Source organism: Podarcis tiliguerta, assembly GCF_965153285.1.
Source record: "Podarcis tiliguerta genome assembly, chromosome: 12".
Lineage (NCBI taxonomy): Eukaryota > Metazoa > Chordata > Lepidosauria > Squamata > Lacertidae > Podarcis > Podarcis tiliguerta.
Window position 1 is genome coordinate 28,582,364 of NC_139545.1, and position 27,023 is coordinate 28,609,386.

General features: G+C 42.5%; 1 protein-coding gene across 2 annotated transcripts in view; it reads left to right on the forward strand.

The window, feature by feature from the left end:
• Nucleotides 1-24,252, forward strand: part of AGMO (alkylglycerol monooxygenase) — a 121,080-nt gene extending 96,828 nt beyond the window's left edge. For both annotated transcript variants that reach the window (XM_083405413.1, XM_083405412.1), the window contains exon 13: nt 22,042-24,252. In XM_083405413.1, coding sequence (XP_083261539.1) covers nt 22,042-22,122 — 81 coding nt within the window. In that variant the 3' untranslated portion in view covers nt 22,123-24,252. The remainder of the gene's footprint in view (nt 1-22,041) is intronic.
• The last annotated feature ends 2,771 nt before the right edge of the window (nt 24,253-27,023 follow it).

A 27,023-nucleotide genomic window follows, 5' to 3' on the forward strand; every position in this document is an offset into this window, starting at 1 on the left:
GATGCTGCTGTAGTTATTTTGGTTCAACCTGTTACCTCCAACATCACACCTTTGTTATTGTATGTTTGCACTGCTGTAATAATGGGCCTCCTATGCTAGTATAATATCACAGGGGATAATGATGCACAAGTGAAGCCCTTAGTATTTCCCACCAGAGAAGCCAAGCTGTTGCCTTGGTAAATTTTTACCAAATAAATCCGTAGTTACACCAGCTGAATGCTGAACTATTCAAAAAGTGTTAATTGCAATATGAAAGCAAAGAAATTGGTTTGGTCAAGAGTTCTTGCATACAGTCTAAAGATTTTAGTAGCAAGCATCTATAGTTATTATAAGTAGTACTGGGCCAAAATATTCAGCCCAGCTTTTTTAAATCACATCTGATTGGGTGAAGAGCGAAAACATTGGAGGGAATATTCAGTGAGGTAGTAAGGCTTTTCAACCTTAAAAGACTATAAAACACATTTGAAATGCAGGAATCTTTCACCCAGTGTAGGGCTTGAACCCACAATCCGGAGGATGAAGGTTGAATCACCCCTGAGAACAATGCTATTGGGGTGTGTGAAATAGTTGCCCCCATGGATTGGTGTCTTAGCTTTTTTAAAGTTTAAAGGAAAGGGGAAAACACCATTGCCACGTCATTGAAAGTAAGCACCATCCTTCAAAGTCATGCAACGTCTACCACCTGAAAGTGGTAAAAAGTTGCAATACCTTATGCCTACCTTTGTAGGGAATGAATGGTACCACAAAGAGTGGGGGCATTATACTCAGTCCTAACTATAACTAGTATAGAAGTTTATAATCCTTTTCAGAAGAGTGTTGTCTGGTTGTGCGTTTAATTTTTTAAAAAACAGCTGTGAACCCATACATAGTTTAACATCCACTTGTTTTCTTTCGAAGTGAAACATTTGGTGCAATAAAGCGGTAATACACTGATTTCATTGTACACTGATTTTTCCAAGTTTCTCTTTCTGACTTTTAGCACTGCTACTGGCCTTCATCTCTGTATGGCGCTAGGGAATCTCTGTATGCTCCCTAACAAGAAACACACATTATGGTTAAGTAGCAGAGGTGAGCAACATACTTACAATGCAGGTCAGGCGCGATCACTTACATTTTTTACGAGGGTCACTTCTGCTCCCTGGGTGGGATGTGACCTTTCCTGTTAGAAAAGGAATGACCACAGATGTTCCCCACCTCTTAGTTCTCAGTCCCCTTTCAATACTCCTTAAAAGCATTCAGAACAACAGAAGCTGGGGAAAGTGGCCAGCATGAAGAGATCTAAATATGGGTATTTTAAAGCCATAGATAACCTATTCTGAAATTAAATTTTTGCTCAGGACCGGCTCAGGGCTTAAGGATGGGGTTGGGCAAGTCATGTCACTAGAAAGTTTTGCTAAATTGTTTTTATTCATTCTGTTAGACACCTGAGGATTTCACTGAATAGTGTAATATAAATATTTCAACACAAATACCGTAACCCAAATTGATTTACAGTTCATCAGGCGAATGGCCCATTTACTCCAGCATCCTGTTTTCACAGTGGCTAACCAGAAGCCTATCGGAAGCCCAGAATCAGCACCCAAGCTCACGAATACCCTCCCCTCCTACATTCTTCAGCAGCTAGTATTCAGCAGCACACTGCCTTGACCATAGAGGTAGAGCATAGCCATTGTTGCTAGCAGCCACTGATAGCCTTGATTTCATGTTTATATTAGTGGTATGTTAATATATCTGCTGTCTTGCAGAACATCTTCAAGAGAAGAAAAAAACTGGAGTGGTGTCTATAAGATGGTTGGATGGTGTCTTGTACGCCTCCTTCTGGCAATTCCTGAAGCCAAGCTGGTGCCAAATGTATTGCTCTGCTTTCCTTTGGGGCCACATCAACAAGGCTGAGAGGCGGATCTTGTCGTCTGGGCAGACCAGGACCTCCATACACACTGCCCAGGCTTGCACCTGGAGAGGTCACTTCAGTGCTGCTAGCATAGTAAAAACAATGCAGAAGGTGGCAGTTGTGAGTTAATCAGTCTTTGCAGCCACAGCAGGCTCTGTGGTTCAACCCTGGAGGCACACTCCATTGTCTCTTGAGACAGACAGATGCCAGCAGCAACAATAAGTTAGTCTTTTTATAAACTACACCTCTGCTGGAGGAGGTGCACTGGTTGCCATTATGGTACCAGGTACAGTTTAAAGTTTTGCTTTTAGCATTTGAAACCTAAACAAGTTGGGGCTAGGTTACATAAGGCATCTCATTGGCCACTATGGGAGCATCATGGGCCTTTGGCATGATCCATCAGTGTTCTCCTTCCGCTCTTATGTTCATAGTACTGGGGGTTACGTTTTTTTTTTATCGTAAAGCTGAGATGTCATTCTTCTATTCCAAAACTTTTTTTCCAGTGGTTTTTATAATTCTTTTCTTTTGTATTTTCTTAGTCCAAAATGTTGAGGAGCTTCTTCAGCGTCCATACATTTTAATAATTTTCTGAACAACTAAACAAGTTGTTCCTTCCCATTTATACCGAGCTTCAATTTTCTTTCTTCTTTCTTTTTCGTTTCTTTTTTTAAAGTTTCCATCAGTTTGGCAAAGTAAAGATGAGTTTGATCCAACTTTTTAAACTGGGAGCTGGTCCAAAAAACTGAGTAGTCAAAAATCTGTTAAGTGTGTTGATGCCATATTACCTGATACTTTTGGCCTTAATTTAAACAGTTTATGCAGTCGTTTACAAATTCTCTCTGTTGTTTTGTTTAAGTTAAAGTTAAAATTTTTACTTGACATATTATCCACACAACTGAATGGATTCTGTCATAGTCCCTTTCCTACAGACCATATATCTTTAGGCACTGAAGCCAAACAAATAAGTACAGTTGGCTCTTATATCCCCAATATGAACATTCTCCATTCTCTCGAAGATTTCAAGTTAATTAATAAAGCAATCCTGAACATTTCCAGAATCCTGATGATCTGCAAGGAATAGCCTTTATTTCACCTCATCTGTTTTCAAGTTACCTGAAAGTGAGCGGGTGGAAAAAGTGAATCATAAAGACATCAGACATGCATATGAGTATTAATAATACAACTGGAACTGATCAAAAGTAGAAATCGTCAGAATAGTCTTTGAAGAAAAGCCGCTCCAACTTAAGACTCTTTTTGCATTTGTGAATAAACATTTTCATGGATTGATTAATTAGTTCTGACCAAATAACAAATGAGATGTAATGTTAACATTTTTTTTAATGAATATTCTCTTCTGTATTTTAAACAGGAAAATTTAAATATGCCATACTTGTTGGCCATGATCCAAAGAACTGCAGTTAGGTTTCTTTGTTGCGTGTTGAAAGCAAGGAATTGTGAACAAAAACTATTCTGTAGCTTACAATGAGATATCCCTTGACTGTGCTTGGAAAACTCAGACTTTAGTTTGGAAGCACTGTGTGCAAATTCATAAATTCATCATAGGTTAGAGCTCTGAACAGAAGCAGTCCAGGGGCTACAGTGAATTGTTTGGGTAGTGTGGTTCCCTATTTACTCATTAAAATATCAAATTTGGATAGTCTTATACCTTTTATATCTTAGGGCTTATCCACAACTCCATTTGCCATGCCGCTTTCCCCCAGGGAAACATGATCTTTAGGGCTGAATCCAAACAAAATATTGACCAGGTTTTCTGTGGATTGCTATTTGTTGTGATTTAGTACTAAAGAGTGGGTTTTTCATGGGAAAGTGGCAGGGCATAGGCAAAGCTCTGAAACTGCTCAGACCTGTGCTTTCTAGGCACAGGACAAGTAGCAATGTGGACGAGCCCTCAGTGAAACAAGAAATAAACAGGTTTTCTGACTGTGGGAGAGACAAATATGGAGAAAAATATTAGTCTGTTTTAAAACGGCCCTAACAAGTACTGAGTATCAGAATGCCAGGAGCTGTTGAGCGTCATGACCTTCCAGGAGGAATCATGGTGGACTAGTTCTCTTGCCGAGTGTGTTGATTAATGATAGCCAAGACATAAACCTTGGTTATCACATTCTTTCTTGTACACAGCTCAACTCACTCACTGAACAGTGCCACTCCTATTCACAGATACTGTGATTCAGCAAAGGCCCCTTACTCGTGAAAGTATAACTCTGGTTAGCGATTGTTTTTGCCTGCACAATTGGTTGTGCTGAACTCCTATCGATGTTAAGTGATGAAAATGTTGCCATCCTTTAAAAAAAAACAAGAAAGAGACAGGATTCCTACTCATTCCAAGATTAAAATTTCTGCTGCATTCTCTGCTTTACCCCCAATCTACTTTAACAGGAGGTTGGGTGATTAGCAGGAACATCAACTGCAGAATAGTTACCTTTTTGTATTGAAGATATTATAATAGCAAACCAAATTAACTCTCATTCTCACCAATCAACTAATTAACATTTAGCAGGGACAGGAAGCCTGTTGGCATCCAGATGTTGAACTACAATTTTCATTGTCTCCAACCATTGGCCATGATGGCTCCGGCTGAAGGAGTCCATCAACACCTGGAGCTCCTGATTTATAGCCTGCATTCACTGTGAGTCACGTATGTAAAGATGCAGAAGTGGCTCACCCAGTGAGGGAGAGCAGCAACAACTGGCTTCCCTGCAGGTGTGTCACTGCTGCTTACTAGGTGGGGTGGGGATTAGGTGATGGGCAGGGCACTGGTAGGAGCACCTGATTGGCTCTGCCATGAGGATACCACATTGATCTTCCTGCTGACCTAGCTCTCTCCTTCTCGTTAAAGTGGCAGGAACACATTTTCAATAAGCTAGGTTGCGGGTCCATTCCTTTACGTGAGCCACTTACCGTATTTTTCGCTCTATAGGACGCACCCGACCATAGGACGCACCTTGTTCTCCCCCTCTCTGCTCAGCGCCCCTTCAGCGAAGTGGCAGGAGAAACGGAGCCCCTTCCATTTCTCCTCCCGCTTCACTGAAGGGGCGCTGTGCAGCTCTCCCTCTCTGCTGAAGCCAGGAGAGTCCTGCTCTCCCGGCTTCAGCAAAAGGAACCCGAAGCCTTTGGAGCGCAGTGCGAGGTCCCGCTGCACTCCAAAGGCTTCAGGGATAGCCACCTGAAGCCTTTGGAGTGCAGCAGGAACTTGCACTGCACTCCAAAGGCTTCAGGCGGCTATCCCTTAAGCCTGGAGAGCGAGAGGGGTCAGTGCGCACTGACCCCTCTTACTCTCCAGGCTTCAGCGAAAGCAACATGTAGCCTCCGGAGCATGGAGGGAGCGCTTCCTCTGCACTTTGGAGGCTTTGTGTTGCTATCGCTGAAGCCAAGGAGCCTGCATTTGCTCCATAGGATACACACACATTTCTCCTTAATTTTTGGAGGGGAAAAAGTGTGTCCTATAGAGCGAAAAATACGGTATGTACAGATGTACACATCCTTTTAAAACAGCACACTTGTAAATGCCACACTGCCCCAGTGCTCCCCAAATAGAAGATTGCTTGGATAGCTCTCACAGTTGTAGGCAATTATCCACACAACAACTCCCACCAAGCATACTAGAAATCTCGTAATGAAAGGATCAAACTACCCCAAAGAGATCTCTAATGCATACTAAAACAAAAGGCGCAAAAAAATTAAAACATAAAATCAGGAGGAATGCAACATCATTCCTTGCCACTGGAATAGATGGATTATGGAATTATTCTACAAATGGGCCTTGGCAAGCAGCCAGGTCAAAAATAAATGTCAGTTATCTTGAATGAGCAGAAATCCAAATCCTGTTCGAGATGCTCTGTCATAGGGTTTCCCTAAATGAACAGTGTAACTGTGAGATGACTGCATCTATAAAATGACAGATGAACACATAATCCAGGAGCTATTTCTCATTTCCACTTCCTAGCTGTATTAAAATCCACCCCAAATAAATTATGTTTTCTCCAGCTTGAAGTCTACGGGATCACTGCAATGAAGCTAAGTGTATGAGATTAAGGGAGAAAGTGTCGGTGACAAAATGTCCTGGGAAAGCGAGAAACAGTTTCTCTCCTCACTAAGAATTTGAGCCCATATAGAAAGACTAGACTGACTAGAACAAATTTTGGAGCTGTGATAGGTCAGAAGGAACTCTTCTACACTATAGGATAGTGTTGTTCCATGTCCATTCAAACAACCTTTCTGAGCAACATGCCATTTCCCTGGGCTCAAAATGACTTCATGCTAAACCAAAATCCCAGACCTGCTTTGAGCAGATGCTACCACTTAGTCCACTTCAGAAAGGTTTTTGGTGGATCCACAGTCTATATTGGGGAAGGGGTCCTCTGCTCCTCCAGATGTGTAGGAGTCCAATGTCCATTAGCATCAGCCAGCATGGCCAATGGTCAGGGATACTGAGAGTTGTATTCCAACAACATCTGGAGGGCTACAGGTTCTCCATTTCAGCACTGCATTCTCATGATGAAGTATACACACTCTCTTAGCATATTTAAACCCAGTTTCCTAAACAAGTATATTTGTTGTCATGTGAACTGGCCCTTGGCCTTACTGGAAGGAATGGGTTACTGGCTGGCACTGGTTTTGTTTACTTTGATTAGCTGAAATTAGCTTTCAGGCTTTTAAAAGAGTTATGCTTTTAGAGATTAAATGAATTTTCTGTTTTAAGTCTGAAGGAATAGAGGATTGGAAGGGGTAACTGCGGGTGAAGGGAACCTTTGAACCATTATTTAAAAGCAGAGTAAGGGAAATAAATCTATGTGAGTAGCTATGCCAATTTCTTGCAAATGTTTTCAGCCCAGTCTCTGTAGGATTCCTCTTGACACCAGTATAACCTCCCACCTACTTCATTCCCTCTTCCTTAGGAGAATAATTGTTGTTTATCATCTGGGTAAGATTCAGATTTATAGGTCATAGAAAGTATAAACTAGGGTTTCACCTTCCGCTGCCCTTCTCCTTTACTTCCTCCTTGAAATATTGGCCCTTGCAACTAAAAACTGTTTTTGCATATAATGAAATTCGCAAGTGCATTGGAGGAGGTGTACTTTTTCAACCCCCAAAGTTTCAATAGCAGCTTATTCCTTTAAAAGACAAATTTCAGAAGGCATATGTTTGAAAGAAAACTGGAAATATAAATACAGGAAATGAGTGTGTGACTGTATAACTGAGTTCATAAATGGGCCCCCTTTTCTTATTAAAGTAGACTTTTACAGTAGGGAAAAAACAAACCCACCTACTTAACTGTTCATTGCTACTACCAGAGCATGAAATAAATCCATAGTTTATATCCAAAGTTCTACCTTTGATATTCATTTTTCAAGCATACCCTGTGAGAGGTATGTCCATACCTGTCAAAATAATGTGATCCATTCAAAAACTAGCTTGATTCTCACCCATTAAGAACCTTTTTAATACGGCAGTGCAGGTACTGAAACAATGTACTGTTTCAGAAAGAAATGTTGGCAACGTCAGAAGATATTGCTGTTGCAAATGTGACTTTTTTGAGGAAAGGTGCACGATAGCATTTGGTTCAGTTTGGGGGAAAGAAGCATCTGAACAGAAATGCAGAGAAAAATGAACTGTTAGCAGTTTTCAACCAGCTAAAATTTATATATAGTGGTGCCCCGCAAGACAAATGCCTCGCAAGACGGAAAACCCGCAAGACGAAAGGGTTTTCCATTTGCAGAGGCGCTTCGCAAGACGAATTTCCCTATGGGCTTGCTTCGCAAGACGAAAATTGACGAAAATTCTTGCGATTTTTTTTCGCTCCAAAACCCCTTTTTCTGAAGCGCTAAGCTGCTAAAAGCATTTAAGCAGCAAAACTGCTAATCCCTTAAGCCTTAAAAAGCCATTTTTAGCCCTTAAACTGTCAATAGTGCTAATAGCGCTAATCCGCTAATGGGCTTGCTTCGCAAGACGAAAAAACCGCAAGACGAAAAGACTCGCGGAACGGATTCTTTTCGTCTTGCGAGGCACCACTGTATACAGTGGTACCTCGGGTTAAGTACTTAATTCGTTCCAGAGGTCCATTCTTAACCTGAAACTGTTTTTAACCTGAAGCACCACTTTTGCTAATGGGGCCTCCTGCTGCTGCTGTGCGACCGGAGCACGATTTCTGTTCTCATCCCGAAGCAAAGTTCTTAACCCGAGGTACTATTTCCGGGTTAGCGGAGTCTGTAACCTGAAGCGTATGTAACCTGAAGCGTATGTAACCTGAGGTACCACTTTTATCTCTTATCAGTCAAGCATCAGCAACCATGTGTAGTTCAGTGGCATAGCGTGGGTTGTCAGCACCCGGGGCATGGCAAATAATTTGCGCCCCCTAACCCGTGGATTTTAGCACTCGAGTGTGAGCGCCCCCCCCCCCGATGTTGCACCCGGTGCGGCCAGCCCCCCCTGTACCCCCACGCTACGCCACTGGTGTAGTTAGAACATAGGAAGCTGCCTTATCTAACTCCATATTGTCTACACTGACTGGCAGCAGCTGTCCAGGATTTCAGGCAGGAATCCCTCCCAGCCCTATCTGCACAGTTATAACAACGGCCAGAATGACTTCACTGTTCCCTGAAGTGTAGCTACCAGTTATTTCAAGAACATGTGAATCATGAAATAACTTTTTTTATAAGCATGCCTTTTGTGTTTGTGCACTATGACCACAATACAATCATGCATTTTTCATCTCTAAGAGCCGCAAACAAATGTGCTGACTAGAAGGAGAGTGGTGTGGGAATAAAACCACTGGGCTAGATCTATAGGAGTGGCAAAACGGTATCTGCAAGGCTATGTGTCTTGTGGTTCTTGGGTAATGGGAAGATTTGGACATGTGGCTCAGAAGCTGCCATGTGGTGATAGTCTGCTCAAGCTGTAGTCACAAGTCAGATAATTGGCAATGGTGCTAATCAGTGGTCCCCAGGAACAGGATATCAGGTTTAGACTTCGGTCTGAATGACTGGTTGGTTCTGTCATACATAACCTCACTAGGATCACAGTGAGGTAGCAGCGAGTTCTTCTGAAATCAAAGTGGCATAAGCTCCTTTCAGTTTTTCCTCCCAAGTATTCATTGAATGTGTTTAGGCATGAATGAGGCTATGTTGCAGGCAGGATCCCCAACCTCTGCACATTCAGCTGAACATATGCAAGGGACTCTTATGGAAGTGACAGCTTAGGGCCGCAATATCTCAGGGACCACCTCTCCCCATGACCCTGCAAACTGCCCCAGTGCAGTCATCATCTTGAGGCCTTTCTTTGTGTGCCCCCTCCACTGCGGTGGGCCTTTTCTGCAGTACTCCCCACATATATTTGCGTATCTTTAGGCACCAGGCAAAAATGTTTCTCTATAACCAGGCTTTGGCTGATTAACCAATGTATGGCCTTTTGCATGTGTTTGTGGGAGGGAAGTTATTGGTTTGTTTTATTATGTCGTTTTTGTTTTCATTTAGTATTTTTTATGTTGTAAACCACCGTTTGCTCTTCAGATGAAGAGTGGTATACAGTGGTACCTCGGGTTAAGTACTTAATTCATTCTGGAGGTCCGTTCTTAACCTGAAACAGTACTTAACCTGAAGCACCGCTTTAGCTAATGGGGCCTCCTGCTGCCGCCGCGGCGCCGCCGGAGCACGATTTCTGTTCTCATCCTGAAGCAAAGTTCTTAACTTGAGGAACTATTTCTGGGTTAGTCTGTAGCCTGAAACATATGTAACCTGAAGTGTATGTAACCCGAGGTACTACTGTACAAACAAAAATAAAATTGACTGACGGGTGTCTCTCAAAATCTTTAAAACCCAGGCAGGCTTGTATGGGAGAATGTGGTCTTTTAAATAACCTGATGTCAAGTTCTATTTCTTTTTCTGAGGCAGGAATTGCAACCTCTCAGTGACCCTTGATCTCCTGGCCAATAGCATTGGCCAGAGCATTTGCTTCTTCTGCCCTGCAGTTCCAGCACAAGTGGTGATCAGAGCAGAGTCTCCCTGGTGTTCATGTCTTTCAAAGTATCATTATTCAAAGTGTGTTGTGAAAATTAAATGCATAATCTGGTACAAATTGTAATGGACTTATCATCTATTGATTACTGATGAAAAATATATACTGTGCTCTATTTTCTTTCTTTCTGTTGCGGAACAAATTTATTATAAAATGCGAGAAGACTGAAAAAAATTAAAAAGATTGTTAGGTAAAACAAAAGAAAAGCCTTCTTTCCAAATCAGCTGCAAAAGTATTGCCTGAAATACTAATTTTATCATATGTAGATAACACCGAATCAGCTGTATTGTGGTGAGCACTTTTTTGAATGTGTTCCATTTCCCCGTATCTCTAGTTGTGGCACATGATAAAATTATCAATGAAGCATCCTAATTGGATCCTGAAGCAAAGGGATGTTGCCCTATGAATCATTTTATGTTTGTGGGAGGCAACTTTGGAACTAACAGAGTAGGAATGAGAGCCAGATGTTTTCTGGGAACCTGGCTGGACTGTAGGCTGTGTGCATTTCCTAACATAGGCAGCCATATGGAAGAAAAGGTTGGAAACATCCCATTACAAGTCATATATCACCCATTTGACAGCAAGGATTTCAGCTTGTTTTTATTTAAATCATGAAAGCAGCTGTTCAGCTGTCCAGCTGTATTAAATTTAACCCCTTTCCCCTAGCAGAATTGAATGTAGTAATTTATGCAATAGTAGCCAAACAATTTGGTGGGTGCAGAACAAAAAACATGTTAGGAGGACCCCACATTTACTCATGCTCTATGAACTCACCTTAAATGGTTGTGATTGGTTAATGTCTGTTGCCAAGTTATGCTGAAGACCAATAGGAATCATCTTTATATCAAGAGTACCACCAAATATTAATGTCGTATATGGTAAATATAAATAATGGTAATGAAAACAAAGATTTAAAACCAACTTTTCTTGAAAATTGGAATCATGAATAATTTTCAGCTTGATGTCAGTTGGAAAACCCTGTGCTTCATACATTTCCCCCTCTTTCTGTTTATCAACTGCACTTACTCAACTGCCAATACAATTTTTTAAGGCACATTTTTCTTTTTCTCTTTATCTGTGTCCTCTTGCTCATGCAATGTTATCTTTGTGATTTGATTATCTTTCTTTACATATTTCTGTTTGCTTATACTGTGTGTTCCTTTCTGTCCTTTTCATGACCTGTTTTTGCTTCTGGCCATTGGCTTTCATTGTAGAGTAGTACTTCACAGTGCAGTCCTATGCAAGTGATCAGTGGGGCTTTTCTCAGGAGTAAATTTAAAAGTGTGTCCCTGCCTTCACCGCTAAGAAGGGCACACCAGTGTGTGCAGCTTCCCTGTCAATGAAGGGTTGTTGTTTTTAATTGGCATATCAGACTTACTTCTAGTGGTTTCTTTCAGTTGTGTTACCTTATTAGTTTGCTAACAAATAAGAAATGCTGTGTGATACATAGAGTAGATACAGACTTTAATTTCCTATGCGGAAAAAGTATTTAAGTGATATCCCAAAGAATAGTATGCTAGAGTGATAGTTCTGGCATACTAAATGTCCCCCCCCCCCCCCGGTGCTATGAAGTATGTGTTTTATCTCTTTTGCCACAATACTTACCTTTAGATCTCAAAGGTTTTGTATTGTGGTTGCAGACTGAGGCTAGGCTGTGTTTCCTTTGTAACACCATTTTTTTATGAAGCATCATGAGGGGGCATTAGGCTTCCTTTTCAGGATCCTTCGTAAAATATTTGGCCTTGAAAGCAATAGGGAATGAGCTGATCTCATACTCGTCTCTGCTACTTCCAGCTGCTAAGTTCACTAAGTGAGCAGGCAGGCAATCTCTTTATTAAGAGGTATTCCAAGTTATGAACAATTTAAATCTGCAGTTGAGATTGCTATTGCAGATGACATTCTGCCGTCTCAGTTCTTCGCTGCTCAGTGCTAGGCACCATCTTCAAATACACAAGAGTTGCAGTGGCTAACCTTTTTTCGGCCTACTACATTCACCACTGGCCAACCTTCTGTGGGAAGGGGGAAATGGCCACCCCACACTGTGTATGCACAATTTAGCATTCATGCATTTACACAGGGCACCTTTTAGCAGAACATCATTGTTCATAGCCTACAGGTACTTGGACTGTAGCAGGCTTAAGTTGTTTGCTAAAGTAGATATGGAGATGAACCTCGTGTCTGGTTCAGCAGTAGCAGAGCCCTAACAAACATAAAACCGATCTATTCTAAACTTAGCTTTTTTTACACATGAAAGTTTTGTTCAGAAATAGTTCGTGTACAATAGTATTTTTCTGGAATTCTGTATGAGTTTTCTCTCCCACCCCCAGCCACTGGCTCAGATTTATTCATTGTTTCATGATGTTTTTGGTCCAAGCTACTTCCCACTCAACACACCCTCTCTCTCACACACACAGCCTTTTGCATGGAATTTTGGTCTGGGCTCAATCCCACCCATACACAGGTTAAAAAACATTGCAAAAAAAAAATCATATCAAGATGTTTTAAAAATAAAATATATTAAAAGTGAAGAAATTATGTATAAGCACCTTTTTATATGTAACATTGATTAGTGGTATATGCTTAGAAGTTTTGGGACTTGTAAATCCCAATGAAATTTATTTTAATCTATGAAGTAAGTAATGAAATTTCTTTTAATCTAGGAGACAAAAATCTCATAATTCCTCTATTGATACTTGTGTTACCATTGTATGGATTAATTATAATGTGGCATTGAAGTGGTTCAGATTACACCTTCATGCATTTATTGTACACAGCCACTTAAAAGAAATTCGAGTGTTTTAAAATTCTTCAAAAACAAACATGCTTGTTTTTTAAACAAAAAACACACACCAATAAACAATATCATTTCTGTAAGCATAGGTGACAGAGGAGTAGCCATACTTGTGTTTATGAAAATGTACCTGCATATTAATAAATGTTCTAAATTGATACCAATAATGCTTTTAAAACCAATAATTGTTTGTAACAGCTGCAAATCAGTTATGGACTGAAAAGAACAGAAAAGGGTCCTATCTCAAATGTACTTTTCGTTAACATACAAAGCAGTATTATAGTGAGCAGAGCTAATTGCTTTGACTGACAACAGCTATCCAGGTATCCCACAGAGATCATTGACATTGCCCGATGCTTAACCTCCCCCCCCCAAAAAAGAGATCTTTATTGAAACTTAACATATATACATAATAACCAAAATTCCCAATGATTCCCTCACATAAAATATAATATCTAAATAACAACAACTACTTAATTATACACTTAATTATAAAACCCACGGTCAGGGAACTGTCATCGGTTCAGGGGGAAAGGCGGATGGATTACAGAGAGCCTCCAAAGATCGTGGGAAGCAGCTCCTCCTCAGCAGAGGAAGGAAGCCACGCCTCTAGTGGGGAGGAGATGCAGGGCTTGGAGGATGCAAGGCGGTGCCAGGACACCTTGCCTGAGCAAAACAGGGAAGAGGGAGGTCCCCCTTTACCCAAGCCTTCCTTGTGCAGTAGGCTTTCACGCAGAGAAGGGAGGCGTAGACTGGGGATCAAGAGACTACTCTGCTGGGGAAGATTTAAGGACTGCCCACTCTCAGATTCTGCTAGTGAATGAGCAAGACATGGAATAGAGGCGCTCTGCATTGTAAAGGTTTTTAGCACCACTAATAAAGCTTTAGAACAGACCAGTGAGGCATCTTGCCTGATTGCTCTCGAGCAACCACCCGATAGCCATAACACCCACCATCCATCCTCTACTTCCCTCCACAGCAATTCGACTTCTTTATATTTCTTTCTACCTTTTTCCCTTGCATTCTATAATAAATTGTTACATTCTGATTTTTCCTTCTTTATTGGTTTTGTTATTGCTTACATTTTTTATTCTAAGCCTATTAACATGTCATTTTTAGAGCAATATTTTGACATATAATCTTCGAAATACTTCCACTCTATTCTTAACTTTTGATTTGATTGATACCTTATAATTGAAGTTAATTTTGCCAATTCTATATACTCACTTAATTTACAAATCTACTCTTCCTTTGTTGGTGTGTCCTGAGATTTGCATTTAGTGGCAATTACTACCCTGGCAGCTGTTGTTACATATAAAAATATTGTTGGTTTTTTCATATGTAGTATATGTCTTTGCCCACCAACCCTAACAGATAACCTTTTTTTGGTACAGATGCCAGAAATAAGGCATGGGACCTTCTGCAAAGATAGCATATATTCTACCACTGAGTTACATCCCATCTCCTATGTTTTGATCCTGCACCCTAGAATCCCAGAATTGTAGAACTGGGAGGGACCCCATGTGTCATCTTGTCCAACAACCGGCAATGAAGGAATTTCAGCTAAAGCATCCATGACCTGAATACTAGACATTTTTTTAAAAAAAAAATGGCTTGATGTTTATTTAGATAACATAAGATCTTTCCTGGTTGAGTCAGAATTTTGAAGAGGAAAGATAAGCAGCTGTGGTGAGTCCTTCATATGGTATTGAGGCGGGCTCTGAATATTGAGCCCAACCGCTGTCAATACTTGACGTGAATGCACTGATTTTGCAAATGTGGTTTCCAACCACATTCATTGATAGAACTAGTTGAAATTCATTGAAATTTCTAAGAATATATTTTTGCTGTTGCTTGTTGTAGTGGCATAAAAAACAATCAAACACCTTAAGAAATAAGAAACATTGTCCTATTGACTGTGCTGAGTGCTCTGCTCCATCAATAAAACGCTGGAGAATTTCTTCTCCCCCTGTATGAATTTAGTGGACTGATCTCTGTCTTCCCACCTCTCTACACACAAATAGGGTGGGTAATTTCAAGAAGTCACTTGTCCAGCTGTCTTTGCTGTTATGCTTTGCAGTGAGTGGTTTACAGTGTATGGTGAAAGAGTTTGGCAAGGAGTGGATCTGCATGCTAGACAGCTATAGACACAGCTCCTCACAAATTGGAACCGTTTTGACATTACTGAGATTTCAAGCAGCTCTTAAATGCTTATTAGTGTGAATTGGGCCTGATTTTATAATCAAAGGCTTTAGCCTGGTCGTAAAATTTCTGCTTCAGAATGGGAATGTTTGTGCATACTTACACCTTTTTAAACAATAGCTTTAAGTGCTGGGGGGGGTGCTTTTCACTCCCCCCCCCATGTTTATGCAACCATTACCTGTGTTTTCAAGGCTTATTTAAAGCAGCTGGGCGCCTGGTGTTTTCTTTGCCCTTTATTGGAACTCTTGCCAGAACAGGTAGTCAAAAAACGGAAAGTGGGGTGGGGGGTGGGATTCCGGCATCTGCCTGTTTTCTCTCCCTCTCCTTTCTCCCTCTCTCAGGAACACAGCTGTAGCTTCCATAGGAAGCACTCATTTTTCCCATCAGCCAAGTCTCTGCGTACCCTTGGGTCCACTTTTGGCACAGCTCGTCAAGTAGGATGCAGTTTATGGCTTAGAACTTATGAGAGAAAGCATTCGGGCGGTCCCTTTCCCTGGCAGAACACCGAGAGCAATTCCCCAAGCTGCAACACACATGTGAGCATCTGACCTCTTGTTAGCACACCATGGGAGAGGTTAACAATTGTTGAGACTTCAGGCATCCCTTTGACATAGAAGCAAAACAATAACAAGCTTTGCCAGGATACAACTATATGCTTGGGGGGGTGGGGGCGGAGAGCTGTGTTTGGTTCAGTTTGGTTATAATTTAAACAAGGAATGGGGGGGGGGGACCCAAATTGATCATTTTAAGCTAGTGGGTAGGGACGCAAATGTATCACAAGAAAAAGAAGGGATCAGCATACTCCTTTCAAACCACCCCTCTTATTTATGTAATCTGTTTCAGGCAAAAACTGCAGTTGGCTTGTCCGTGTGTTACTCCGGTTCATTCTTTCCGATAGGTTGGCGAACGTGAGAACAGGATGCGGGGAGAGATGGGCCTGATCCAGCAAGGCTCTTATTACGCTTGTAAAGTCACCTCTTTACAAAGTATCACATTTTAATAAGGTGCTATCCCATAGCTGTTGAATTCACCAATGCAGCTACCACAACAAACACGAATAGCTGGCCAGCTTCAAGAGATGAGCTGAAATTTATCAGAAAGATAATCTTCTGAGAAATCTTTTGAAAACCTGCTTCCTCGGAAGATGAACACTTTTCTAAATACAGTGGTACCTCGGGTTAAGTACTTAATTCGTTCCAGAGGTCTGTTCTTAACCTGAAACTGTTTTTTTTTAAAAAAAATACTTTTTATTAACAGACCAATCAAATCAAATCACATAAATTCCAGATTACAGAGCCGAATTTTAAATTTTTGTTGGGGGTACCCATATTTCAAGTTCCGAAAGGGATCCAATCATCTTGTTGCTGCTGCTTTAATGTCCACAAATCTGTCCAAATAATGTTCACAATTCTATCCAATCCTTTCTTGTTATTTTCGACATCTCATCTTGTTATTTTAATGTATTTTTCCTTTCTCTTTGTGACCTCTGATAGTCTCCACAAGTGGGTTGAAACAAATTGTAATCCTGTGTGGGTTTTTCCATTCGTCCAAGAGTCATATTCAGACGGCTACCGCATTTCATCGCTTCCATAACGAAAAACACTCTTACCGTCTACTCGTTAATCTTCACAGGTCTGTCACTCCCTTTCTCAGTCCTCTGAGGAGGTTTTGCCAGGAATCCAATATGAAAACAAATCCATAGCTTCCTCCTCCCGATCATCAATCTTTCGACAGAACCTGCCAACATGGCGACTCCCTTTTTATTGCTGCGTCATTCCAAAAGCCCTTGTTCTTTTCTCGATCTCCATAAACCCAACTTTTGGTTAGTAATTCATTTCCACACAGTTTTTAATCATCCTGCTTAGGTCAGTTATGCGACGGTTCTTTCTTGGGGAGGGGTTATTGGTTAATCACATAGAAGAAAATAAAAAAGTTCTCCCCCCCATCCAGTCCCACTCCGACATACCGAACCTTTGATGTATCTGCTTCGTGATATATTCCTGTTAAATCCAATTAAATCCAACCCATCGCTCTACTTTCACAGAGGTCACTTGAATTAGCAGTCTTCACTCCCGTTCTTCACTTGAAATATGTGCATTTGCTTCTTTCTAATTGTTTATTTCGAGCTGCTGCAACCAGTGCACGATCAGAGACAGCATCCGGGAGAGCCGGAACCCCACACAAGGGCTTTGTGCCTAGTGCCCTCACCCCCTTCTTTCGAATCCAGGGGTGATTTATGGCCACAGCAGGCAAGGCAGTGTTCCCCATTTCCTTGGGGCAACAAGGGAGGCTGCATACTCCCATATCAGCCTCTTAATTACCTCGTGTGAGCCGGAGAGATGGTATTGTCGGCCATCTTCCAATGCGCCCCTGGCGGCCAACCTGAAACTGTTTTTAACCTGAAGCACCACTTTAGCTAATGGGGCCTCCAGCTGCTGCTGCGCCACCGGAGCACGATTTCTCTTCTCATCCTGAAGCAAAGTTCTTAACCTGAAGCACTATTTCTGGGTTAGTGGAGTCTGTAACCTGAAGCGTATGTAACCTGAAGCTTATGTAACCGGAGGTACCACTGTATTCTGCATTTTGTGTGCGTGCTTGCCACCATTTTCTTCACAATGCCCTGGAACAATGCTGCTTCAGAGGCACTGGAGGGGGGGGGGAGATACAAAATGGTGGCTATTTTGCCAACATAGGAACTCCACAAAAAGAAACAAATAAAGAACGCGGTGGGGGACGGGACTTTCCAGTGCTGCTATTTAGTGTGACCCCTTTCCCCAGAAACTGTTGGATAATTTCCTTCACCAAAATGTCCCGACTTAGTTTTGCTGTCCAGGTATACTGTGGATACTGTGGATATTTTTGACTGCTGACCTTTTCATATTTTCATCTAATATGATCTCCTTTCTGGTACAGATGTATCGTCCTTTAAGTGGGTTATAGGTTGGGGCACTAAGGGATGGCAATGCCTTCCTTACTTAGACTTTTGTATCAATCTTGAAAAATCCATTGCAATAGAACACAGGTTAATGGTCTCAAAATTGTAGCTAAGGGTGTTTTTTGTTCAATATATAGTGCATTAATGATTTTTCACATTAAATATGTTTGCTATTGGACTATATTGCTGATATTGCTGACAGGTGCCAAAAAAAATGAGAAGAAAATATGTTGTTGGATTCTGTGTACTCCATGGTAGTATGTATGTTTTCTTATTGAAGGCTGTGATAGCAATAGCCAGTGTGATAGCCAGTTACTATTGATGTAATTGTATTTAAATGTATTTGATAGCAGTGTCAAAACATGCAAAAAGTTGAAACGTGAATTGCATATTAAGGCCACTTTTCTGAAAGATAAAATACTTTCACAAGAAGCAGAGTTTGGGGTTTAACCACTCATATTGCTGCTAACACATATTAGCTTCCACCTATTTCTAAACTGTAGGTGATATAAGAAGCCTTGTTTCCCCATCCCACATTATGACATTGAACAGATTTTCCCTGTTTAAACTATGCTAGAGCTTGGAATCAAATCAAATGGTTGGTAGATTTTTATGCTGTTAGAACATGTATTCAGGTAGAGAGCATTTTGTCCTTGTGTGTTATGTAAGAGCTCGTGCCTTAATGAAAATAGTGGAGAAGCTATATTTTACAGTTCATAGGAAAGTGTTAGCTAATTCATCTTTTCCTGGACCACCAGAGGGCAGTGTTTAACACTGCAGGAATAAGAGTCTCCTTTTATTTTCCCTCTCCTTGAAGTTTGGTTTTAGGGATAAGAGACTTTTGTGATAACTAAGGCTGTATGTATTCAACCATTAGTTTTAAGTGCACAGTAACTGTGAGCAACTACAGACTGTGAACTGGTTACAAACTATGTACTACTATAAATAGCTTCGGATCATTTGAAAGAACTATTCGTGCTAGTATAGAGTGAAAGGTAAAGGTAAAGGGACCCCTGACCATTAGGTCCAGTCATGGCTGACTGGGGTTGCAGCGCTCATCTCGCTTTATTGGCCGAGGGAGCCGGCGTACAGCTTCTGGGTCATGTGGCCAGCATGACTAAGCCGCTTCTGGCAAAGCAGAGCAGTGCACGGAAACCCCGTTTACCTTCCCGCCAGAGCGGTACCTATTTATCTACTTGCACTTTGATGTGCTTTCGAACTGCTAGGTTGGCAGGAGCAGGGACCGAGCAATGGGAGCTCACCCCGTCACAGGGATTCGAACCGCCGACCTTCTAATCGGCAAGTCCTAGGCTCTGTGGTTTAACCCACAGCGCCACCCGCATCCAAGTATAGAGTGAAGGGGGCAGGTTTATTGCATGACAGGGATATTTGTATGGCTATTTCTGCATTGCCAGCCTGATTCAGAACTTTGCTGGTGCTTCTGTGCTCACACAGAGTTCTGAGGTATCAAGGGCTTCTCCCATTCATTGTAATATTGGTGACAGCTCTGCGTGACTAGAACATGACAGCAGGGCTGACATTTTTTAGAATTCCCTATGTGTGTAGTAGCTTTGGCTGAGCATTGGCACTCCTCAACAAACATCTTCTGTATGAACATGCATGCACACTAAGATATTTGGAGATACCATAGGCCTGTGTTGAGTTTCCATCTTTAGGGTTTTTCTACAGATTCTTCTTTTCTTCTGCAAAACTTAGGTATGATACCAGGTATGATGGGTGTTGTATTCCAACAAGATCTGGCACACACCAGGTTGGGGAAGACAGGCCTACAGGGGCTGGCATGGGTTCCTAGGGTTTCAGACAGGAGTCATTCCCAGGCCCTGAGACTGAACCTGGGATGGGCAAAATGTGCTCTATCACTGATAACAGAGCATTCATAGAGGCTCTTAACTATTATGTTGGGAACGTAGCACAGGAGGCAATTAATATGTATAAATTATCCCAGGTTGCCCACTGAGTCCATGATTTAACCAAAACTTGATTCCAGACACAGGCTGCCCTGTTTTGAACTACACATGTGGCAGAGGTTTGAGTGCTTCTTGGGCCAAGCTATGGAAAGCTATGTGAGCCAAAACCAGTACTTCAAACTGAGCCTGCAAAATCAGTGTTGATCTGGGGCATGTGCATAATACACTCCAGCAGCCTACTCCCTTCCAAGGGGTTAGTGGTTGTGTTCTGCTTCAGCTGCAGCCCACTAACCAACCTTGAAGGGCAGTCTTGAGGTTACGAAGGCATGAGCGATGGGTGGATGTGTGCATTCCATCACCCTTTCTCCTGACTCTGCTGTCAAGTTTCTTTGGGGTTGTCATGCTAAATTAGACCCAGAATCCATCTTAGAAACTGGAAAGCAAATCTTACTTTGCAGTATGATCTTGACTCATTACTAGTGTATTGTGCCTTCTGTACTGAAGACATAAAACCTTGAATGTGCCCGGCTTTCAATACGACGTGCTTTTGTTTTCCTTTTTAAATGAAAATCAAACAGTTTCCATGACACAAGGCATCTCATTCTTTTATTTAATATGCTCTCCCTCTAAACGCTCATGGCATTTAGAAACACACAATAAAGATGGTAATTCTTTTGCATCACCACATGGGGGGGGGGGAATGCACACTTTTAAAGGATTTCCCCTTCATATAATAATAGCTATCAGAATCTCAACTGAGAACACTTCTTGGGATTTAACAACCCACAGTTGTGCCTCAGGACCACCATCATCCAGTCATTACTCCCCTTAAAGAACACTGTGGTTTCGGCACCATTGTAGAAATGTTCTTTTTAAAATGAAGCCTATATTTTAAACCGCCTTATATTTAATGCATATTTCAGAAATGTGGTGTGATCTTTATTTGATAAATAGTGGCAGGAGCACATGCAATTATAGCTACATAAAGAGATTTAAGCACCATGAACAGCTTTGGGGTTTTTTTCACCTAGCCTTTCCCTGGATAAAGGCAAGCACAGAAAATTGTGTGTTGAATTGTGTGCGCATGGAAATTTTTCCACCTTTGCAGTGAAATAGGAGTGGCACTTCTGCAACTGAGAGAGTAGGAACTCACTGGATTGCAAAAGTGGCCCCTTCATTTTGCTGCGCACCACAGGCCCTTCCAGCCGACTGCTGCATGTTAAAGATTAACAGAGTTGGAAGGCATCTCAAAGGTCATCTAGTGCAGCCTTCTCCAACCTGATCATGTTTTCAACTTCCATCATATCTTACCATTAGCCATGCTGCTTGGAGCTGATGGGAGATGTCATTCAAAACATCTGGAGGATGAAGGTTGGGGGAGACTGATCTAGTAGAAACCTCTGCTGATACCGCAGCAGCCATCATAGGTGGACTTTCAGTCTCTGCTTAAAAACTTCTAGGTAAAGGTAAAGGTACCCCTGCCCGTACGGGCCAGTCTTGACAGACTCTAGGGTTGTGCGCTCATCTCACTCTATAGGCCGGGAGCCAGCGCTGTCCGCAGACACTTCCAGGTCACGTGGCCAGTGTGACAAGCTGCATCTGGCGAGCCAGCGCAGCACACAGAACGCCGTTTACCTTCCCGCTGGTAAGCGGTCCCTATGTATCTACTTGCACCCGGGGGTGCTTTCGAACTGCTAGGTTGGCAGGTGCTGGGACCGAACGACGGGAGCGCACCCCGCCACGGGGATTCGAACCACCGACCATGCGATTGGCAAGTCCTAGGCGCTGAGGTTTTACCCACAGCGCCACCCGCGTCCCTAACAAAAACTTCTAGTCTAACATAATAAACAATTATGTCTAATGGGAGGCCAGCTGGCTAGGCCCGGTTGAGCTGTTCCCTTCCAGCTGTCCCGCTGCAAAGACCATCACCTCTGCTCCGACATAAATCAGTGACCTGGGCTTCTGGACAGTGCACACAGAATAGGTGTGAGGCTTGTGGAAGCATACTACTACAGATTTATTAATCATAAATCAGGACAAAGAAACATGCCGTGTGTCTCTCTTGTCGTCTCAGAACAGCTAAAAACAAAAGCTATACACAATGGAAGTTCCCAGCATACTGTGCTGAAATGTAAACAGACATGTGACACACAACAATTCCACACGTCTGCTCCTTTATTATTTTTAATTTATAATAAAAAAAAATATTGAAATGAAGTTCTCTCTCTCTCTCTCTCTCTCTCTCTCTCATATACTACAGGTGTTGTTTTCACTCTGCATTGCTTTTTGGGGAATACAAATGATGAAGAAACTCACCTCAAGTGTAGCAAAGCAGCACTGAAAAGAAATATGTCCAAATCTCCATATTAGGAATGCAAGAGCCTTTCTAGATCAGACCCAGAGGTCCTCCTAGTCCAACATCCAACAGTGGCCTGCCAGATGCCTATGGGAACCCTTCAAGCAGGATATGAGCACAGTAGTGTTCTCTGACTCATCATCCCCGGCAACAAGTCTTCAAAGACTAATACTTGGGGTAGTGCGTGGCTATCGTAACTAGTATCCATTTAGAGCATTTTCCTCCATGAATTTGTCTAATCTCCTTTTAATGTGTCCAAGTTGGTAGCCATCATTACATCACATGGCTGTGAATTTCCATAATTTAACTGCACTGTGTGAAGAAGTACAGTGGGCACTCGGGTTGTGAACGTGATCCATGTGGGATACACGTTTGCAACCTGCAGCGTTCGCAATCTGTGTCTGCGCATGCACAGGTTGTGATTTGGCATTTCTGTACATGTGCAAAGCACGATTTAGCACTTCTGGGCATGTGCGACCACCAAAACCCAGAAGTATCCCATTCTGGTACTTCCGGGTTTTGGTGGTCCGTAACCTGAAAAAATGCAACCCGAAGCGTCTGTAACCCGAGGTACACAAAAGTTTATATACCTCTACCATGCCCGCCTTTCTCACCTTTCCCCCCCTAAACTAAAAAGGCTCACTTGTTGTAACCTTTATTCACAGAGGAGTTATTCTAGACCTTGGGTCATTTTAATGGCTCCTTTTCCAGCTCTGTGTGATCTGGTGACAATTATTGCATGATGTATCTCAAGTGTGGTTGCATCATAGATTTCTCTTTCTCAAACCTTTATTGGCATATGTACAACATTCCAGTAGATTTCTATAATGATTTCATAGATTTCTATAATGATATCATGATTATGAGAGTTTTATTTTCCTAATGATCCCTGACATGGAATTCACATTTTTCACAGCTTTTTCTACACTGATCCAACATTCTCATCAAGCTATTCACCATGAACCCAAGATCCCTTGTCACCCAGTTTGGAAAGATCTTTCTGGAGCTCTTTTGCAATCCCTTTTTGTCTGACCACCCTGAAAAAAAGTGGTGTCCTCAGCAAACTTGGCCAACTCACTGCTCACCCCTTACTCAAGGTCATAATTATAGCTAAAGTACATTCCAGAGATGTGGTAGAAATCTATGGAGTTGGGGTTTTTTTAATGTTCACTTACTGCAATTTTATTTTTTGAAACAGTTAAGAAGCCTCAAATTGTTTTAATTTATTTTATTCAGGGTGTCGCAAACCTTCTCATAAATAATGTAAAAGGAGTACTTTGCATCAATTCCACTCATGTGTAACCATATGTGTAAAAATTTTGAACAGTTGATGAAACTCATAAATGGCCTGCCTGGGGGGGGAAAGGCCTCTCCTCCTTCCAGAGGGGAGGTGTTGTGGGCGGGAGGTGATTCCCGCGCCATGCAGGGGGCATTACGCCCCCTGCCCCATTCACATGGCTGGCGTGCCACCCCCCGGTTGAGCACCCAGTCGGGCGGCTTGGTGGGGGTGTGGTTTGCTGCTCAAGATGCAGCCGCACCAGCCATTCAGCCCATTTGCACACCTTTTCATCGCGAGTCACCCACCCACTACTCCCTTAGGGCTTAGGGCTTAGCTTTTCTCTTGACCTTCCTATGGACCTATGGTTGGTTGCCCAGGTTGCCCAGGGGTCCTGGTAGGAATTTTTTCCAACTGGCAAATTGGCACCAGCCTTTTGGGTTTTTTTGCCTACCTCGTAGCAATCGCCACAAGTTTCTTGGTATTTGGTGGTTAGGCATTGGAATGTGTTGTTGGTGTGTGGAAGGGCAAGGTGTGACCATCGCCTACCCCTTCAAATTTGGGTATTCCGTTAAAAGGAATCCGGCGGTCATGAATCCTGTCCGATGCCTGTGTGGCGGGGGGGGGGGGGGGCATGGCACAACCCTCAGTGACATCAGGGGAGAGCTTATAGTTGTATTAGCATCAACAGCCTCCCCCTACTGGTGGTTAACCCCTCTTCAGACTCACCCCTCTCCGAGTGGGTGGAGTCAAATCTTCTGTGGTCCAATGCCTAATCCAATACCTTCTCACTTGCTGTAATCAATAAAGTTGTGGCCTTTTCTTGCCCATTAACCTTATATACTGTGTCCATGTGTCTTTATACCTCCAAGCGGGGATCGGGTCCTCGAACCACAACTATTTTTCTTCTGACATAGTACAGTCACCATAGTAAGTATAGATGGACAAATTCCACTGATTTAAGTTGACCTTATGTATTAATAAACCTATTCCCAGCCAAATTACATTATCCGTGCATTGAATTGTGCCTTAAGGCCCATTAAAACCTGTAGGGCTTACTTCTGAGTAGTCAGACATAGGAGCATGGCCAGCTTTACCATTAGGCACAGTAAGGAAGCTGCCTCGGGCCTCAAATGCTGGAGGGAACTAAGTTGTGTCCATCATGTGGTGTGCCCTATACCCACCAAGTTAGCCTGGTTCTTTGAAGGATGGTATCCTTTTGCCCATGTTGAAGATTCAACTTTCATTTGAATTGCCTTCTGTACATGGCAGAGGCAAGGTGCTGCCTCGTCCTTTGCCTCAGGAAGCAAAATGTCTCGGGCTGGACCTTGACAGGGTTACACGGTTAAAGATTTTTATTTCTACCTGCGTTGCTGAATAAATGCTTCTCCAATATCAACCTGCCCATACACTGGGATTCTCTTTGGAGACCCACAGTTCCAGCCAAAGACACCTCCTATCTGAAAGGGACCCTAAACAACAACCCCTCCACTAGGTCCCACCTTGTAAACTAGATGCAACCAATGTGATGCCCTCCAGATATTATTGGAACACAGCTGACATAATCCCTGACCATTCTCCATGATGGCTGGGACTGATAGAAGTTGGAGTTTATCAACATCTGGAGGGTACAAGGTTAGCTACCCCTGCTTTAAGCAGTCTTGCTGCACCATTCAGACACCAATTCCTGCTCCACACTTCTACATAGCCCCATCCTTGATGACCTCCTTTGAGTGCCCTAGCCAACTGAAGCCTTGCCTAGGGCCTACACTGATTTCTTTTTGGCACCAGGCAAGTGTGTGTATATATATATATATATATATATGCAGGTTTTGGTGTCCTCGGGTGTCTTCCCGTGTAGAAGTTGGGGTGTCTAGGCGACGTTTCGACGAGGTCTCACTCGTCATCTTCAGGCTGGTGCTTTCGGCTTCTTGTTACTGGAACAGAGCAGGATCTCAGTGTTTGAGTTCCTATAAATACTGTTGAGGAGGTGTGGTGTATAGCTTCCAATGTTCTGGGCAGAGAGGAGGTTCCCAGGCTAGTGTGCCTTTTCTTCTTTTGTTCCTTAATTACTTGAGGGATATCTTGGGTGATTTCTTGAGTGATTTCCTGAATCCCACTTAGGTGGGTCATTAGGTGTGGATTAGTTGCTAAAGCCTTCGTGTCTTGAACTCTTGAACTTTGTGAAGAGTTTTTCTGAGAAGATAGCTGTACTGCACTTGGTTGTGCTCTGGCTTGGCTTCGTGTATAGGGGCGAGCTGTGGTTTTGTGGCCTGTGCCAGCCAGATCTGTGTAGGGATTGCAGGGGGGTGCAGCATCCGGAGGTGCCACCCTGGTTTGGCTACTGGATGGTGTCTGTAATTTATCTGTGGAGAGGGTCTGGGTTTGGGTCTGGTGTGGTTGATTGGTGATGGCGTTCTGTGTGCCTCTGGATCTGGTGTCAGATTTTGTGGGGAGGGCTAATTTCCAGATGTCTGGCAAGCGGGATGTGTCGTCACGCTTGTTCATGTTGTGAGGGTGTTTCTCTATCTCGATGGCTTCCATGATTATTCTCTTGTGGTGATGTTCCATGTTAAAGAGCAATTTGGAATCTGCAAAATTAATTTCGTGTCCTGTTTCTTTCATGTGTTGGAAAAGGGAGGAAGTTTTTTCTTCTTTTTTGACGGCATTCTTGTGTTCTGCGATCCGTGCATTTATTCGTCTGTTTGTTTGTCCAATGTACGTGGCTGGGCAGACGTGGCTTTGTAATTGTACGTGGCTGGGCAGTACGTGGCTTTGTAATTTGGCCACACGGGAAGGAAAAACTGGATAGCTTCCTCACACATCTCAACAGCCTACACCCCAAAATACAATTCACTATGGAAATAGAAGCCAACAACCAACTTCCCTTCCTTGACGTCCTAATCTACAAAAAACCTGATGGCTCCCTAGGACACACTATCTACCGGAAAAAAACACACACCAACCGCTACTTACATGCACAATCACACCACCACCCTGCACAAATAAACTCCGTAGCCAAGACTCTCATCTCCAGAACCAAACGCCTGGCTGACGAAGACCACTTGACAACTGAGTTACAGAATCTCTCAAATGTGTTAATTGCCAATGGATACCAGCAAAACAGGGTTACGAAGCTAATCCAAAAAGAAACACCCCCCAAAAACCAAGACACAGAAGAAAACAATGGCATAGCCCTCCTTCCTTATATCAAGGGCACTACAGATAAAATTAGCAAAATCCTCCATAAACACAATATCAAAACAGCCTTTTGCACCAACCAAAAAATAGCCAATATCCTCAGAAACCCCAAGGATAAAATTCAGTTGGAAAACCAAGGGGTCTATGAAATACCCTGCAAAGTCTGCCCAGCCACGTACATTGGACAAACAAACAGACGAATAAATGCACGGATCGCAGAACACAAGAATGCCGTCAAAAAAGAAGAAAAAACTTCCTCCCTTTTCCAACACATGAAAGAAACAGGACACGAAATTAATTTTGCAGATTCCAAATTGCTCTTTAACATGGAACATCACCACAAGAGAATAATCATGGAAGCCATCGAGATAGAGAAACACCCTCACAACATGAACAAGCGTGACGACAC